General features: G+C 40.7%; 1 protein-coding gene across 8 annotated transcripts in view; it reads left to right on the top strand.

The window, feature by feature from the left end:
* LOC111845812 (transcription factor COE3-like) overlaps positions 1–18,025 on the top strand; it is a 107,334-nt gene that overhangs the window by 18,567 nt on the left and 70,742 nt on the right. For all 8 annotated transcript variants that reach the window (XM_072707122.1, XM_072707118.1, XM_072707117.1 and 5 more), the window contains exons 5-6: positions 199–272; positions 9,225–9,293. In XM_072707122.1, the coding sequence (XP_072563223.1) occupies positions 199–272; positions 9,225–9,293 (143 nt within the window). The remainder of the gene's footprint in view (positions 1–198; positions 273–9,224; positions 9,294–18,025) is intronic.

Here is an 18,025-nt window from a genome sequence, read left to right as displayed (position 1 = left end):
TTCCGCACAAGGATCAATAAAAATATCAACTATTATTATTTCTATTTTTATGTAAAAATAAATAGCATGAGAAGAATGTTATGCTGTGTGTTTTTAAATGTTATTTTAGGTACCTGCTTACTTGGTTATGCAAATTTTAAGCTAAAATTCTATCCAGAAGCCTAAGATGCTCTTCATCCTTTCCATATCTCTTTGTAGCCCATCATTTATGAAGGACAGGACAAGAACCCGGAGATGTGCCGAGTTCTTCTCACCCATGAGATTATGTGCAGGTGAGCCTGACTCTTATTTTAGCTCAGACTGGGTTCATCCTCTCGTCCTCCTGTGCATTCAGGAGCTCACATTGCTAAGACTGCTCACCAAAGATAGCTCTCATGCTCCTACAATTATGTTTAATATTACAGCTTATTTGCTAATGTACTGCAACCTGCACGAACACCCTACCACTGGATAGCGTTTTAGAGGAAATTCAGAGCAAAGACAATGATTGCTTGTTTATAAATGGTGTCATACAAGTCAAATACCCTATATCTCTAGGCAAATCAGGACAGATATAGTCCTAGTACAAAAAAATTGCATGAACTAAAGTAAATGCTGGTGATAAATGATGAAGAATTCAATACAACCAGTGAAAATGAATTGGGGTGGTTTCTGAACTGAACAAAGGAAAAATGATTTTTCTACAGGAAATGTTTGTACGGGTTAGAAATAACATCACACAGCTTACATCTGCTTTTGTGGACCTGAAGAAGTCATATGACTTTGTGCCCTGGCACATACTGTAGGAGATGCTGTTAGAATATGGGCTACAATTGTGTCTGCATACTTGGCAGTTTAAATAGCCTGGAAAGACTTAAGTACCTTGGAATCTTGAAGGTGACGGAGTTGGGATCTTTTTCTTCATTGAGAGTAAGAGTGACTGTGGAGATGATAGCTGGATCAGTCTGGTAGCTGCCATTTGTCAGGCACTGAACAGATCTTTGGTGGTCAAGTCGTTTGATGTGATTTGTCTCTATGCTCAGCTATTTGTCTCAATCTCTAGCTATGATATGTGGGTAATGATCGAAGGACTAGAGTCACTAGTGTCTCCTCAGGGTTGCCAGGCTCATTCTCCATGATGGAGTGAAGAGTTGCGATATTTGGATTGACCTTGGAATAGAGCCGCTGGTCCTTCAGATCAGGAGGAGTCACCTGTGGTGGTGTAGGTGCATCCGGAGGAGTCCCCTGTGGTGGTGTAGGTGCATCAGGAGGAGTCACCTGTGGTGGTGTAGGTGCATCAGGAGGAGTCCCCTGTGGTGCTTTAGGTATCTTGTAAGAAGGCCATCTAGGTGGCTGCCAAGGAAGCCATTCTGGTCACGCCTCACTGGCCATAGGCCCCTTAGCACACCCAGGACACGTTGGATCGATTGTGTCGCCCAGCTCACCGGGGAACGTCTGGAAATCCCTCAGAAGGAGCTTGAGTCTTTGGTCTTGGGAAGAGCTCTGGTCTGGCCTGGGGAAGCAGTGAATGTGGTGGTGAGCTGTTCAACACTACATAACATTCTGTAGGATGTTAGATATTAAATATATTAAAAAGCAAGATGGGGTGTATTTCATATTTCTTATTGGTGTAGCCTTTAAACTTTTTTGACATGTACTTTTACACCAGCAGAGAGAGACAAGGACAGGGAGAGGCGTGCTGAAAGCAGTGGGCAGACTGGGACAGGGAGAGGCGTGCTGAAAGCAGTGGGCAGACTGGGACAGCGAGAGGCGTGCTGAAAGCAGTGGGCAGACTGGGACAGGGAGAGGCGTGCTGAAAGCAGTGGGCAGACTGGGACAGGGAGAGGCGTGCTGAAAGCAGTGGGCAGACTGGGACAGGGAGAGGCGTGCTGAAAGCAGTGGGCAGACTGGGACAGGGAGAGGCGTGCTGAAAGCAGTGGGCAGACTGGGACAGGGAGAGGCGTGCTGAAAGCAGTGGGCAGACGGGGACAGGGAGAGGCGTGCTGAAAGCAGTGGGCAGACTGGGACAGGGAGAGGCGTGCTGAAAGCAGTGGGCAGACGGGGACAGGGAGAGGCGTGCTGAAAGCAGTGGGCAGACTGGGACAGGGAGAGGCGTGCTGAAAGCATTGGGCAGACTGGGACAGGGAGAGGCGTGTTGAAAGCAGTGGGCAGACTGGGACAGGGAGAGGCGTGTTGAAAGCAGTGGGCAGACTGGGACAGGGAGAGGCGTGCTGAAAGCAGTGGGCAGACTGGGACTGGGAGAGGCGTGCTGAAAGCAGTGGGCAGACTGGGACAGGGAGAGGCGTGCTGAAACAATTTGTAGAAGTATATGATTTCATGCAGTTTAGACATTTCAGTGTACATATCTCCAAAAAGTGAAGCCAGCCCAGGTCCAACAACCCTACTGGATGGCTGCAGTGCAATTTTTAGCACCACCCATCCTCATGTGGTTCATAAGAACATAAGAAATTTACAAACGAGAGGAGGCCATTCGGCCCATCAAGCTCGTTTGGGGAGAACTTAACTAATAGCTCAGAGTTGTTAAAATCTTACTGTATCTAGCTTTGATTTAAAGAAACCCAGGGTTTAACTTCCGCTACACTAGCAGGGAGACTATTCCATACTCTAACTACACGCTGTGTAAAGAAGTGCTTCCTCAAATTTGTTTTAAAATGTTCTCCCGCTAATTTCTACTTATGGCCACGAGTTCTAGAATCTTATAGACCTGGATCATGTCCCCCCTTAGTCTCCTTTGCTCAAGGCTAAGGTCAGCTCAGCTAACCTCTCCTCATAAGACATTCCTCTAAGACCAGGAATCATTCTCGTAGCCCTCCGTTGCACCTTTTCTAAGGCAGCAATGTCTTTCTTAAGGTATGGTGACCAAACCTGCACACAGTATTCTAGGTGGGGTCTTACCAAGGAATTATATAAGTGTAACATCACCTCCCTTGACTTAAACTCCACACACCTAGAGATATAACCCAACATTCTATTGGCTTTTTTTATTGCTTCCCCACACTGGCGAGAGTGGGACATGGAAGCATCAACATACACACCGAGATCTTTCTCGTAATCAGCTACCTTTATTTCAGTGGAACCCATAAAATATCTGTACTGTATATTTCTGCTCCCTGCATGGATTACCTTACATTTATCTACATAAAATTTCATCCGCCAGGTATCAGCCCAGTCGCTAATTAAATCCAGATCCTGTTGTAGCCTCTAGTGCTGCTAGTTTAGTATCTGCTACACCACCCACCTTGGTGTTGTCTGCAAATTTAACCAGTTTACTGTATGTATTGGTGTCAATATCATTAATGTAAATTAGGAACAATAGTGGTCCTAAAATTGAACCCTGCGGTGCCCCACTATGAACGCATGCCCACTGTGACATTGTGCCTCTAATAACTACTTGCTGCTTCCTGTCAGTTAACCAGTTTTCGATCGAAGCTGCCACAGTTCCTAAAATCCCTGCAGCTTTGAGCTTTAGCAAGAGCCGTTTGTGGGGGACAACATCAAAGGCCTTCCTGAAATCTAAGTAGATCACATTGTAGGCCTTTTTGTGATCAATTTCACTTGTAGCTTCCTCAAAGAACTCAAGTAGATTCGTCAAACAGGATCTACCTCTCCTAAATCCATGTTGGCTATCCCTCAGAGTGTTATTTGCATCCAGGTAATCTACCATTTTCACTTGGATTATAGCTTCCATTATTTTTCCAGTAATGCTAGTTAAACTGATTGGCCTATAGTTTGCTGGATTACGTCTATCCCCCTTTTTGAATATGGGTGTTATATTAGCATGCTTCCAATCTGAAGGTACCATACCCGCAGATAACGATTTCTGGAATATTAAAGTTAAAGGTTGGCTAATAATATCCCTCATCTCTTTTAAAACTATAGGTAAGATGCCATCAGGGCCCTGCGATTTATTTATTTTGAGTTTAGCTAGGCTTAGTACCACATCAGCCTCAGTTATACATATATTGGTCATAGACGACGCTGTATTCGTACTAATTGGTGGTAAGTTACTTGTGTTCTCTACTGTGAACACCCGTGAAAAATAATCATTAAACTCATTTACTATATCAATTTCATTTTCAATTATAAGGCCCTTACTATCCTGCAAATTAGTGATTTCAGCTTCTATTTTTTAACTCTACCTGTAGACTTAGATACTCCTGCTTAATTCTGAAATCATTCGTTATTTTCCAATTGTGGAACAGAGCCCTTTTCCTCCTGACTTTATTCTTAATTTCAATGGCAAAAAACAGCCAATTTTCCACACCACTTTTCTTTTCTAAACTGTCTTTCCATCTGTAGTGTCTAATTCGAACAATTAGTTATTCCTATGCTGATATCTGCATTTTTTCCCCCTAGAAATTTGTTTTTAAAACATCATTGTATTGTATTGTATTGTATTGTATTGTAAGTAGGCGTAGTTACATGCGTGAATGAAGTGACGGTACTGATGACCAAATGCAGCTTCATGAACTATTTGCTGTATTTTCTGACCTCATTTGACAGTGTCCTGTGTTCAAAAACGACAATGTAATGACGAGGTCTACAGACATTATGTTAGACGATATGCACAGAGATAGTAACAGGCACATGCTTACTGCCTGCCCGCCAGAAAGTTATTAGACAGTTGCTGAGCTTGACTCTGCTGTGCCTCTCTTCTCTCCCTGTATTTGCAGCTGAGCTCTGCAAATTTGGCACTTTTGGCTATAAAAATGATTATAATCATACAAAAATGACATATATAACATTTATTTATAACTTAACATATTTTTTGTATTTTTCATAAAAGCTCTTTTTGTTGGACCATGACCGGTGAGGCTCTACCCCCCCCCCCCCCCCCGATGGCACGTCCATAGTAGAATTGTGGGAAATGCACTTTAAAAAAATTCTCAGGGAGGGGTCTCATTCGGACCCCCTGAATGTCTACACCATACTTACACCCTTGGGTCAGAACACTGCATCGGAAGGTCTCGCCAGCACTAATGATTTTAACATGGGAAGAATTCTGTCTTGTTTAGTACTGCCTGTCACCCACCCAGATAATCCGGGTTCAGCTCAAGCACAGCCCTACACAATTCGATCCTAGCTGGCTTCTTACCCAAACAAACTGACAGAGAGACTTCTTAAATTCAGCCTAGGGTCGGCTGTCAGGTGTGGATCCATTTCTGCCACTCTTGGAAAGTGAGAGGGCTGGGTAGGGCGGTAGTCTGCTGCGGGCCTGTGGGATTCCCTTTAAGTGGGCATCATAGCTAGTTGGCTGAGGGTTGTTTTTGTGTTTGAGGGCTTTGAGTCCCTGGAGGCCCGAGAGGTGCAGCTGTTTGTTTATAACGCCTTTTTCTTTCAGCTTGAGCAGCCGGTTGCCACAGGTGTGCCGCTGAGCTCCCGGTGCTAATTGGCCCCTTGGAACCTACACTAATCACCCTTGTTGCCAGGCAAAGACATTAAACAGCCGTGATAACTATGGCAAGGGTCACATACACAAAAATTGTAAAAAAATATGCCCCAAGTTTATTTCTATGTGTGTATCACGGAAATATTTTAAATGGTTTTAATTAGATATTCATGCGTGTTGGAGTATCTGCATGAAAGAAGTACGTCAAATGCTAACATCATGTGAAGATTATCTATTAATGTCATGCAGTAAGGTAATAAGGAATACTGTGCCTTGCAACATTTTAAATGAATTAGAACTCAGTCTAAATTCATTAGTCTTATCATCTTGTCTTTGGTTAAACTAATTCGATTTTGATAGTAGCAATAAATGTGACGTAGCGCCATATAGTGACAGCAAAAAAAATTACAATTTTGACACATGATCCTGTTAGTGCAATAAATCAAGAATTTGAGGGATCATTGTCCATCTTTGAAGACACATTGTCTGTATGATGAATGACAATTAAATTTTGAGACAGGTTGCTCCAAAATTGAAACAGCACTGCTTAGTGGCAGCAAAGGGAAGCAGATGACAGATTATATGGATGACGATATACGGTTCATTTCAGTCTGAGACAAATGAAGCCCCAACAATGAAGCAGCAGCTCAATGTAGCAGCAGAGAAAGGGAAGGTCAGCTGTGGAAGACACTTGGTCTTGTGATAACAGTAACCTTAAAAGTATTTGATGGATCTCTTTCAAAATTTGCAGAAATAAGACTGAAGATCAGGACCAGATTTTGAGAAAAACTGCACACATCTGAAGCAGTGCCGCACAGTGATAGCAAATAGAAGGGCAGCCTAAGACATAATAACTCAAAAAAATTAGTATGAGCTTTTTCAATCTTCGCAGATACATTGTATTGGTGAAGATCTGGACCTTTTAAAACTGAAGCAATGGCACTTAAAGACAAAAAAGGGAAGCATAACAGATAAGAAGCTTAACCCTGTGAACAAGATAACTCTATTTGCTATTATTACTCTATTTACTCTATTTGATCTTTTATGGATCTTATTTCCACTTCACAAAAACATTAGTTGGATGAAAATCTGTACCTGACCTAAGACTTGAGCCCCCAAAATTGAAACTGCAAGGACAGAGGGCAACCAAGGGTGAAAATGGAACCTGCAGCCACCATGTTGTGAATGCAGTCACCTGTATTCTAAACTTGTTCCTTAGATGTTTTTGCAAACTTCCCATGAACATTGTACATGTCAGTGATATGCTCAAACTGTGGGGTGCAAGACGATATTCAGAATAATCTAAAATATATGTATATTTTTTCCTGTCCCCATCTCAAATTTCATTAGTAGCAGTATCGGTATGACTTGGTTGACATGAGATCATACATATCAGACTAGTCTGTGTAACTTTATTTAATTTGTCATACCAGTCATGGTGGCCATCTTGAATTTTCAGTTACTTGAATGTACACATCACATGGAAATACATTTATACATTATGTTCTCAATATATTATATCCAAGGCTGATTAGAAAATTTCCCTGAAGTCCATTATCATTGGTGGGCATTTTGAAAAATGGCTGCCATCGGAAATATATTGTAAATTCATGATGCTTCAATATTCACGTTTTTATTGGATTGTACCAAATGAAATGTTTTTATCACAAAATTCACAATTGTGAATTTCACACTAAGCAGAATCACTATTACTTATTGGTTCAGCCACCAAAAGCAAGATGTCAGTGCAGTTGTTTTGGGAATTGTGAAGATTAATTGTCTTGTATTTTCAGGGGAGGGGGGTGGCCTCCTATGTATTTTAAGATCATAAGTGGCAACACTTGTGAGGATTGATAGTCTGATTGACGAAGGCGTGTGTCCCCTGTTAGCCAAACACAATGACATGATGAGGAATAATCATTCTGAAAAGGCTGATTTATGTGATTTAATTCCTGGGTCGACAGGAGCTGGCATTTAAGGGTCATAATGACAGTGATAACTGGTCAAGTCGTAAATGGGTCTTTATTGTACCATCTGTATAAAATCCACACAGCATACAGTGGCACAAAATAACATTCTCCTGGACTGCGGTGCAGGATATATACATAAAGTGAAGAGATTGAACAAAGACAAGGCAACACATGAAGGAGAGGAAAATAAGGAGAATTATAACACATATTGACAATAGAATATACATACATTAACTCATGCGGGAGGTAGGGGTACCCACAGAGTGTAACAGATATGGGTACCCAAGAGAGTGTAACAGATATGCTTGAGAATGTAAAAATCTTGATTAACAAAAGGGAACAAATACATGAGTACAACAGATGTAGCAATATGACAGATGTGACAAAGATGTAGGAAAAGATGCAGTGAGAGCAATGTGCACTGGATACAGTGGCTAGTACTGGTGGTTAGCCAGGTTTATAAAGGGGCCAGTAAAGAGTTCTAAAAGTTTTGGGGAAGAAGCTGCTGTAGAACATGACAGAGGTTGCCTGGATAGTCCTCTACCTTCTGCTAGGTACAAGGGGGAAATGAGAGAGCGTGAAGGATGAGTGGGGTCTTCCACAATGCTGGGGGCCTTGCGGATACAGTGCTTGAGTAAGATGTCGTCAGTGGAGGGTACAGGGGTCCTCATAATATATCCAGCACAGGAAACTATAGGTGTGCTTTCCTGCTATGACTGCTTTTGTTGTGTGTTTGTGTTGCGATGGAATGTAGGAAAATAGTAATGTAACTAACTGGGCAGCCTACTAATTAAAACAAAAGGTAAATTCATAAAAAAGTATCGGATGTGGAAATATAGAAATTGTATTAAATATGTACATTGCAACTAAATTGCCTATTAAAAAAGTCCTGGACATTAAATTTGGAATGGGAGACATATTATGCATTATTATATAGACTTGGGCACCTGAGCAAAATGATAAGAATAGCAGCATGAAACATTTTAGACGGCACAAACGTGACACAAAGGATCGACACTGGTTTGGTATATAGAAATCGGAAGCTAATGGGGGGCAACTTCAGGGGGGTGTCACATTATCATGTACATAAGCATTAATTATATTTCAAAAATGAAAGCAACACACAGGAGAAGTCCAACAACACAAACAGGAACAAATGCAGCACAAAAGACCGGTTTGGTACAAACTGCACACAAATAGGGGACCAACTTCACGGTGGTGACATCACCATGTAAGGAAACGTATCTCTGAAACTAAAGCAGCACAAACCAAAATTTCTAATTCACAAACCAGCACATATGCGACACAAACCATTTGGCTACAATATGAAATATATTGGGGGGGGGGGGACATTCACACAGGTGATACGGACCCAGAGGTGTATATATACAGTACTGCACAAAACTCTTAGGCAGCCATAGAAAATGATATTTAAATGATTTTCATGTTGGTGTAAAACTTTGTTGGTATGTCTGCTAAAATGTGTCAGCTTAACCATTTCAAAAACTCTCCTAAAGTCAAAGCCATGTAAGTGGAATGTGCATTAAAAGAATGGGCGTAGTTTCAGAGTTTAGTGTCACAGCTATGACTCATGCAGGTAAAAACACATTTATTGTCTTTCACATTTCCAGGTGACCCATCCAATACTTCCAGAAATTGTACAGGTTTGTGAGTGTGTGAGGAGTGCGGGTTAGATGGGCAGAGCAGGTGACAGCATCCTTTCTAGTAACTGCTTATTTATACATTTTGGAAATTGCTGCTTACTTTTATAATGACAAAACTAACAAGTTCAACTTCACAAGAATAGCTATACCTCATGCCCTGTGAATGGCCATTTTCAAAGTAACATTTATCTTTTCTTTCAGTCGATGTTGTGACAAAAAGAGCTGCGGGAATCGGAATGAGACACCATCTGACCCAGTCATTATTGACAGGTAAGTCTCCTTTAACTGCTGTGACCTATTGTGACTGATTCATGCACCCAGTCACAGCCATTATTATTATTTTTTTATCATGGATTTGATTACTATCATTTGTCTTCTTAACTAATCAGATACACAGATATGCTCAGCAACTGTCTATATTTTCCTGGAGCTCAGCATCTAAAGCAGCTCCACAAGCTGGCTAATACCACAGCTACCTACCAGTGTTCCCATGCAAGAACAACTTAAGAACTGTAATGGAGGGTTATTTACAGCCTCTAGGTGTAATGGGGCCCGAATGGGCGAATATCACCAAGTCGCTCTGCTTTGCAAAATAACATAACTGATGCAATTTCTTTTTATCTTAAGCATGCAGCAAAACCGTTGCTTGCAGGCAGTTCGTCTGGGTCAAGAACATTTGACTTAAGGACAATTCGTGGTTACGAACGGACTGCCGTAAAGCCTATTGTAAAATTAGAGCTAAATGCACGCACTACTTTGTGACACTCGTGAAAACATTGCGAGGCTTCAGTGGTTCTTTGGCTCGAGGTACAGTACAGTACTCTATGTACTTACTTTTATTACTATATAATTGCTATTATGATGTTCTGCGTTATTATTGTTCCGACTTACCTACAAATTCGACAAAAAGAATGGATCTTGTTCATGACATGGCAACTGCCCATATTTGGAAATATTCCCTCTCTTTGTTGATGTATTTTCCATGTAAATGTCCCAAAATTCTCTAGGAAATGCTTATGTGCCTCATCAGTGATGATCACTTAGTAGTTCACTAACAGCTGAAACCCCAGGTGATATGACTTATTATTTAAACGATTAGTATAATAAAGCAATTAATGGCAAAACTCATATAATCGTGCAGCACTGAAAACCAGGGCTGATCATTCCTTAGAGAGTTTTTTTCTGCTCTTGGTCAACAGAGGACTTCGTGAGCAGAATAATGTCACTTTCACTTATAGTGAAAAGGCAAAGTATTCTTCGGCTTTATGGTTTATTTTGTTTGAATGGCTGTGGTGCCTCTTAGTTGTTCAGTATTTTTTGGTTAGCGTTACCAGGGCTAAGACATTTTTCACTCTACAGAAGGTGCAAACTAAAAGTAGAGTGGATTTTACTTCTCTTCATCTCTCAGAAAGATGTCTGCGTTTCAGTGTCTGGTGTCACATGTAAGGCATATGAATGCCAGCAGTCTGCACCAGGAAGATCAGATCAATAACCCCTGGAGATATATCATTACCACCACATACAGCAGATATGCATTGCAGCTGGCCACTCATGAAAGTGATGGTGGACAAGGTGGCAGTTAATGTGTTGCTAGGCAACTGACTCCTCTCAGACAGTAGACCCTGGTGGAGTAGAACCAATCCAGAAAACTCCACTCCGACACAGCCCAGGAAACAGACAAAGCGGCGTTTAACATCTCCCTCCCACAGTACAACATCTCCCTCCCACAGTACAATATCTCCCTCCTGGTTTTTGTAATGACTTCAGATTCGGATTCAAGAACTTTGTTGTCCTTGTGCAGGCACAAGAGATTGCAACTGCGTCAGCCTCAAATGGTGAATTATATTTAAAATTACACATATAAACATACATTACACATATAGGACAAGTGAAAGAAGTATAAAAATGTTAAATATCAGCACTGTAAAAGTACAAATTCTGGGTAATATAATTTACAGGTAATATAAAATAGAAATACAACAAAACATTAGGGTGCAAAAGAACATAAGCAGCAGTAGTACAGTAAGAGTGAGTAGACAGATACGGGATAATAGTGAATTAGTGAATTCACTAATTAGTGAATGCTGAATGACATGCATAAGCATGACTACCAGGCATGTTGGCTAGTGAGTGTGTTGCCAAAGGCAAGGTCTTAAAATTAATTCTGTTTTAATAATGTTGTGTTGTTAAAAGAAACTCTATCTTCCGATCACACAAATATCATTTCACATCAACTAAAGCTAAGTCTGGCAGATACTGCTTACACTCGTACCTGGGCATTCACTGGAAGCTCCGCCTATCCGCCCTTACGCCTAGTCGTCCTCTCGACAGCCGTATGTTAGTCATGTCTGTAATGTGTTATTTGCCTCATGTTGCTTTAGCTAAAGCATCTGCTAAATAAAGAAAATGCTTCCTCTGAAGGGCATAATAAAGCAGATGTCTTTTCCAGCTTAAGTCCCGCTCACCTCTACAGCAGTCTGACCCCAGCAGCTCAGTAATGGAAATTTACTACAATCCCACCTGCAGCTCATGAGCACGGCTGCTTATTACGGTGCCTCTTTATGTCTCCACAGCGCTCACGTTATCTGCCATGCGGGGCCTTTTCATTGTTTCCTTCCCCTAACAATCCTACTGATTTCCCTCGTCTGATTTACTGAAGGGCCATAGTAAACAGGATGCAGGTTATAGTGGGTTTAATGGTCATCCTTTCATTAGGCTTGTGTGGCAGACCTACCTTGCTGGGTTTGGCTGACAGCTCAGATCCTCTTCTCAAGCCTGTGTCATGCTAATATACCAGGGTACACATCCCACCCCCTTGCGACATTTTTGGGTGGAAATAAGTTTTGCTCTTTTGCCCCACCTCAGCATTATCTCTTCATCATGTTATGACTGAAATTGTACATTTACGATCATATTTAGACATTGATCAGCTTCAGGTCAGGTTACTTTATTTGCACCAGTAGGTAGATTAGGTCTGCAGTGAACAGTCTTCATCCATAGACACACATTACAGACAGACACGTATCACACATTCATCTTACAGCACAGGCAACTTGAGACAATAATTATAAAAAATATAACAGTTTAAATACAGTAAAATGAAATACTGTTTTACTATGACTGAAACTTATTCTTCATTTGTGTGATGGCTGCTGGAGCCAAACTGTTTTTGTATTGTTGTGTTCTGCACCTTGGGACTGTAAACCTGCAGGGTCTCCAGATTAATGTGTCTCACCAGTCAGCCTACTGGACCACTTGAGTGTTTGATTAAGTGAATTTTTTTTTCCCTTTTGGGAAAGGTTTCCAATCCATGACACCAAGAGAAATAATAAAATTGATTCAATAAAAGCATAGTGAAATAAGATCATTATGGATTTATCAATGTGGAACCGACTCAGTTTCCTCACACAGAACAGGTGCTGATGCCCCTTTCTGCACATTGCTACATATTTGCCTTCAAAGGTGAGGTTTTGGTCAATAATTGTTCCCGGGTATCTAAAATTGCACACATTTAACTGTCTGGCCTCTAATAGATGTGATTTCCTGTACATGGGCATTTTTTCCTAAAATCAATGAGCATGTCTTTGATCTTTAATATATTCAGCTGAATATATCAATGATCGGACCATGGCCAGTCTTGTTGTTCAGAAGCAAGCTAACATGATGCGTGATGGAGTCATCGGCAAACTTAATTGATGGTCCCTCTTTCCCACCTACTCTGACACACATTTGTCTAAAGGATGTGTAATAGAGGTGGAAGCACACATCCTTGTGAAGTGCAAACCTGGTCAGATAGACCTACATTTACAGAACTCTTTGTGTCTCTGTTGGTTAAAAAGTTAAGAATACAACCGTTTCAAGAATCCAAACGTTTCCCTGGAGCTTGTCCACTTTGTTCTTCGGTCACTGGACATAGTCCAACATCATCGAGGGAAAAGGAATCTGATTGAGCTTCTTTTTATGAACAGCAGGGATTGTCTGACGCCACCCCGTTTACCCTACTTCCTCTTTTTAACTCTCCTTGTACCCCCAGTCCATCTTTCAGAGTAAGATTTGGTAGTTGTGTTATATCTATCCTGCGCCCAAGCCCCGCCCAGTTCAGCTGCAACAGCATGCCTCTGGTATACTGTAACTTCCTTAGATAGCAGCTCCATGGATGTGGTAGGAGTTCATAAGAGAATAAAAAAAACATCCATCAAACAGCTAGGGACAGTATATCAACTGTGAATAAGTGGCACTTGGGACGTTTAAAAGAAACGTCGCTTAAAAACTAAAATGACACCAACACATGGACTCCGAATTCTCTACAAACTTCACTCAGACTCTCTCTGCTGGTCGCCGCGTGCCCATGTGCCCAAGTCCTGTTGCTGGTGACCAGTAGATTAAACAATGACCATAAAAATATTCTTCCATTCAACAGTTAATATGAACTCACACCCTTGAATGTTCTTCATGTGTCATTATGCTTTGAGAAAGGTGTTCTGTTGTAAAATTAAAGGACGACAATCAAAAATTGTATTGTTTATGATTTATGAATGTGGGGTGCATGAACACATTTCAGGAGCAGTTGCGTTTTTACTGGATTTATCTTCGATTCTCACAGTCACAATCGCTAATGAAAGTCATCTGGCATCTGGCATTGTCTTGCTTATGAAAGATGTATCAAAAGTGCACGTTTCAAGAGCCTTAGGCAAGGAGAATATGAAAATGATCACTATGAGAGATTGCAAGCTAAGATTTTAACTAAGACTTGTTGCAGTTAATAGTGCACATATTGCAGCTTTTCTGGTGCACAGTTTCCCACACTGTCAAGGTTTAACTGGGTTTCTTGTGTACTTACCTGGCTCTGCGCCCCACTTTTTGGAGGAAAAGGCCCTAATGGAGCAGACACAGGCCACGATCCACCTGCAGGCTGCGCTAAGGGTCAGCGTTCGCACACATGCATAAATACATACATATATGGGTACACATCCACACACATGGACACACGCATAAATACATACATATATGGGTATACATCCACACACATGGACACAGGCATAAATACATACATATATGGGTATACATCCACACACATGGACACACGCATAAATGCATACATATATGGGTATACATCCACACACATGGACACACGCATAAATGCACATATATATGGGTATACATTCACATACATGGGCACACGCATAAATACATACATATAGGGGTACACATCCACACACATGGACACACGCATAAATACATACATATATGGGTATACATTCACATACATGGACACACGCATAAATGCATACATATAGGGGTATACATCCACACACATGGACACACGCATAAATACATACATATATGGGTATACATCCACACACATGGACACACGCATAAATACATACATATAGGGGTATACATCCACGCACATGGACACACACATAAATACATACATATAGGGGTATACATCCACACACATGGACACACGCATAAATACATACATATAGGGGTATACATCCACACACATGGACACACGCATAAATGCACATATATATGGGTATACATTCACATACATGGACACGCGCATAAATACATACATATAGGGGTATACATCCACACACATGGACACACGCATAAATACATACATATAGGGGTATACATCCACATGCATAAGGGTCTTTATCATTACATATATGCAACTGTACTCTGCAGCAGAGACCATGGAATTCTGATGGGATTTTGTTCATTGTGATTGTAATCATGTTATATATTTCGTTTTAAAAATTATTTGGCATATTAAATTTTTACAACTTGTACAAGCATCTCTTAGGTTTTATTATTCGGACACATCCAAATATATTGCCTTTGGATGAAGGTCGTACTGATTCTGGTGATATATTTGCTGGTAGGGAATGTATGTTGTGCTAGAAATCTCTCTGGGCTTTTTCTCAAGCTGCAGCCCACTGACTGTCAAGGGAATAAATTAGAAGCAGCCAGATTAACGGTGTAGATTTACAGTCCAAAGAGAGAATTTCTGGGCTGTGTGTATCACTGAAAAAATTAGTTGGTCTTGGCGTTTTTATCAACAACAAAAAAAAAACAGAGAAAGGTTGGCGACAAGGATGACAATTGTTTCTGTATTTGCAAAACCTTGTAGCTGCGTAGAACACATTTTGAGCATATAAAATCACATTATTTACAGTGTATCCACATCATTTACAGCAAATCATGCATAGTTACCGATTTATTGAAATACAAATGGACAACTGTGCAGTCATCCAGACATTATACCACGGTATACGGCAGGGATCTGAAGCTGAGCTGGCTCTTACACTGAGATGCTACTGAAAGACCTGATTGCACCTGAAGGATCAGATGTGTTAAATTATGGCGGCAGCTAAGCTCTGCAGGGTGGTAGATCTGCAGGAGTAAGGTTGGGCATCCCTGCTATACAGTATTTTGACAGTATTTCAAAATTTCAAATTCTTTCTGCAGTATAATCAAAAGGTCAACTTATTATTCACAAGTAAATTACTCTGTGATTTACTGTTTAAAGTTAAGTGTAGCTGGGGTAGGGCACGGTGTGATTTTGTCTCAGTTTGCTCATACAGAGGTGTGCTTGTATGATTACTATGGGTGCCTGTGTTTTTGTAATTATTACATTGCGGGGATCAGATTTCCCCACAATGTGATAAAAACCTGTAATATTTTTTACCTTGTGGAGACACTCTTGGTCCCCAGAAGGATAACCTCAATTTTGCAACCTTATGGTTAAGGTTAGGGTTGTCATAGTTGGGATTAGGGTTATACATACAAATGAACGGAGTGTCCCCATGAAGATATGAATACATGGACTATATGTCTATGTATATGTGTATGTGTATGTCTGTGTGTATGTGTCAACTGTAGAGGAAAGCTCAGGTAGACACAACGTACCAAACACATGGAATTACTGCCAATCCAAAACTGCTGCGTTCAGTTCAACAGGCAGAATACCTGTCACTCCAGTATCTCCTCAGGGAGAAGACTTAGTGGTCTGGTTTATGAAGCCCCGTGGAATTCTTCCTGACCTCCAGGAGTCCCCAGGAGGAGGTGGGACTGTCTATTGGGAGGCAGGGTAGCTGCAGGACCGAGGCAGAGCTGAAAATAGCAGCAGCAGAGAAACGGGGCCATCCTCGTGAGCACCTGGAAGTGCGATTCAGCTGGAGGTCCTCATTACTGACGCGCAGCTGCAGTGACACCATCCCTGGGCTCCATCAGCTTTTCCAGGGCCAGCGAGTCACCGCCACCCTGCCATTCGCAGACTCTCAGCACTTCTCTGACTCCCTTTGTGTTCTATGTGGCTTGATTCCTTTCTCTTACTTTTCTGCAGTAGAGGGCAGAGAGTGTAGCTCTCAGGCATAGCATTCAAGAAACACAGATGATACGTCCAACCGTTTTCCATAGCGAAAAGCTAATCATATGGCATATTGCAGTTTGTGGTATATACTTATGTTCATAGGTTTTCTAATAGCATTTCTAATACACTATATGCAATGAGAAGTTTTTGAAATAATTGTCAATTGTAAAGTAATTATGGTGTGTGACATGGTTGAAATCTTGTTCACGAGTAACTGGATCAGTTTGGTGACAGCCTGTTTGTCAGCATTAATTGCATTAATTTTTTCGAAAAAAAAAAATTAAATACGGGGTTTGTTTTTTTCATGCAGCACAATTAACATCATCTTAACTTTTTAGGTATACTAAAACTAAGTCTAATTTTGTTGCTTTGATTTATTGATTTTTCTTTAAAGAGATGGACAAAAATCTAATAACTGTAACAGTTTTATGGGTAAAAAAAAGGAAAACTGTAAAATGCTTATAAATGTCAACTTTATTGCATGTAACCCACATTAAACAATTTGTATGATAATATTCAAATATATAGAGAATTTGTTATATTTTTATATTTTTTTCTGTTGGTTTTGTAATTTTTTCACATCTCTGAAACTCTTGCCCTGGATTTGGTGAAATATTTTTGTTTATTACAGAAATAAATGAGAATATAATAAAACTGATTAACTACCCCAGAGAAAATCAACAGTTTAGACCAGGGCTGTTAAACTCTGAACCTCGATTCCGAATCCAGGCAGTTTCTTTAATAGTTACTGATTCTGATTGGCCAGAGAGGCTTCACACCAGGCTTGCAGCTAAAGGAAGGCTGGAGAATCAGTAATGCTCCGCCCTTGAGTTGCATAGCCCTGGTTTAAACAATGAGATTGTATAATTTCAGTATGTCTTCAATTTCATTTTAAAAAATGAGAGAAAATTAATTTGTTGTGGTAATGGGAGAATAACCCCAACATATCTGCGGTGCTGATGCTGTCAGACGAGACTGTACCCGTTTGCAGAAATTCACATTATGTTTGAAATATGTGAACATAATTGACTTGTACTGTACAGTATGTGAGTCATTCTGGCATTATTTGGTGTCGTCCACGCTCTGCCATCTCAGAATTGAGCCACTTTGTGGCATTTTGTTTGCCCCTGGGCCAATACTCTCTTGCCTCACTCGTATGGTTTAGGAGTTACTCTGGCTTGAAATTCAATGACATTTTCCATTCGTTTTCAAAAATGCTTGGTCAGCCATTTTCAGATGCCTGTGTCTTTGCAACGGTAACACCCAGGCACCTGAAAAAACCTTGTGGCCTAACAAACATGCATTTATTTAGCTTGTAGCATCTAACCAAGTTAAGATAAAATATTATTTCTCTAATCTGTCAAGAGGCTCAGAATCTCAAGGGGTAGTGAAAAGTATTGTCACTTTCATTGTGTCATTTGAAAGTTTTAGGTTCCTTTAACAATATAATACAACAGAATGGTGTTTTTAAGGGTTTTTTTAGGTTAAGGGTTTTATTTTTGTTTTAACGGTTTTATTGACAATTTGAAGCTCAGTAACACCCTGTGGAACCTTGTGTAGGCTGGGTTAAAATCTTGGCACGTGATCTAAAAAGCTGTTTTCATGCTTATATGAAATAGGA

This window comes from Paramormyrops kingsleyae, chromosome 25, assembly GCF_048594095.1.
Source record: "Paramormyrops kingsleyae isolate MSU_618 chromosome 25, PKINGS_0.4, whole genome shotgun sequence".
NCBI classification, from domain to species: domain Eukaryota; kingdom Metazoa; phylum Chordata; class Actinopteri; order Osteoglossiformes; family Mormyridae; genus Paramormyrops; species Paramormyrops kingsleyae.
Note: the sequence above shows the minus strand (reverse complement) of the source record. Positions and strands in the feature narration are given on the sequence as shown.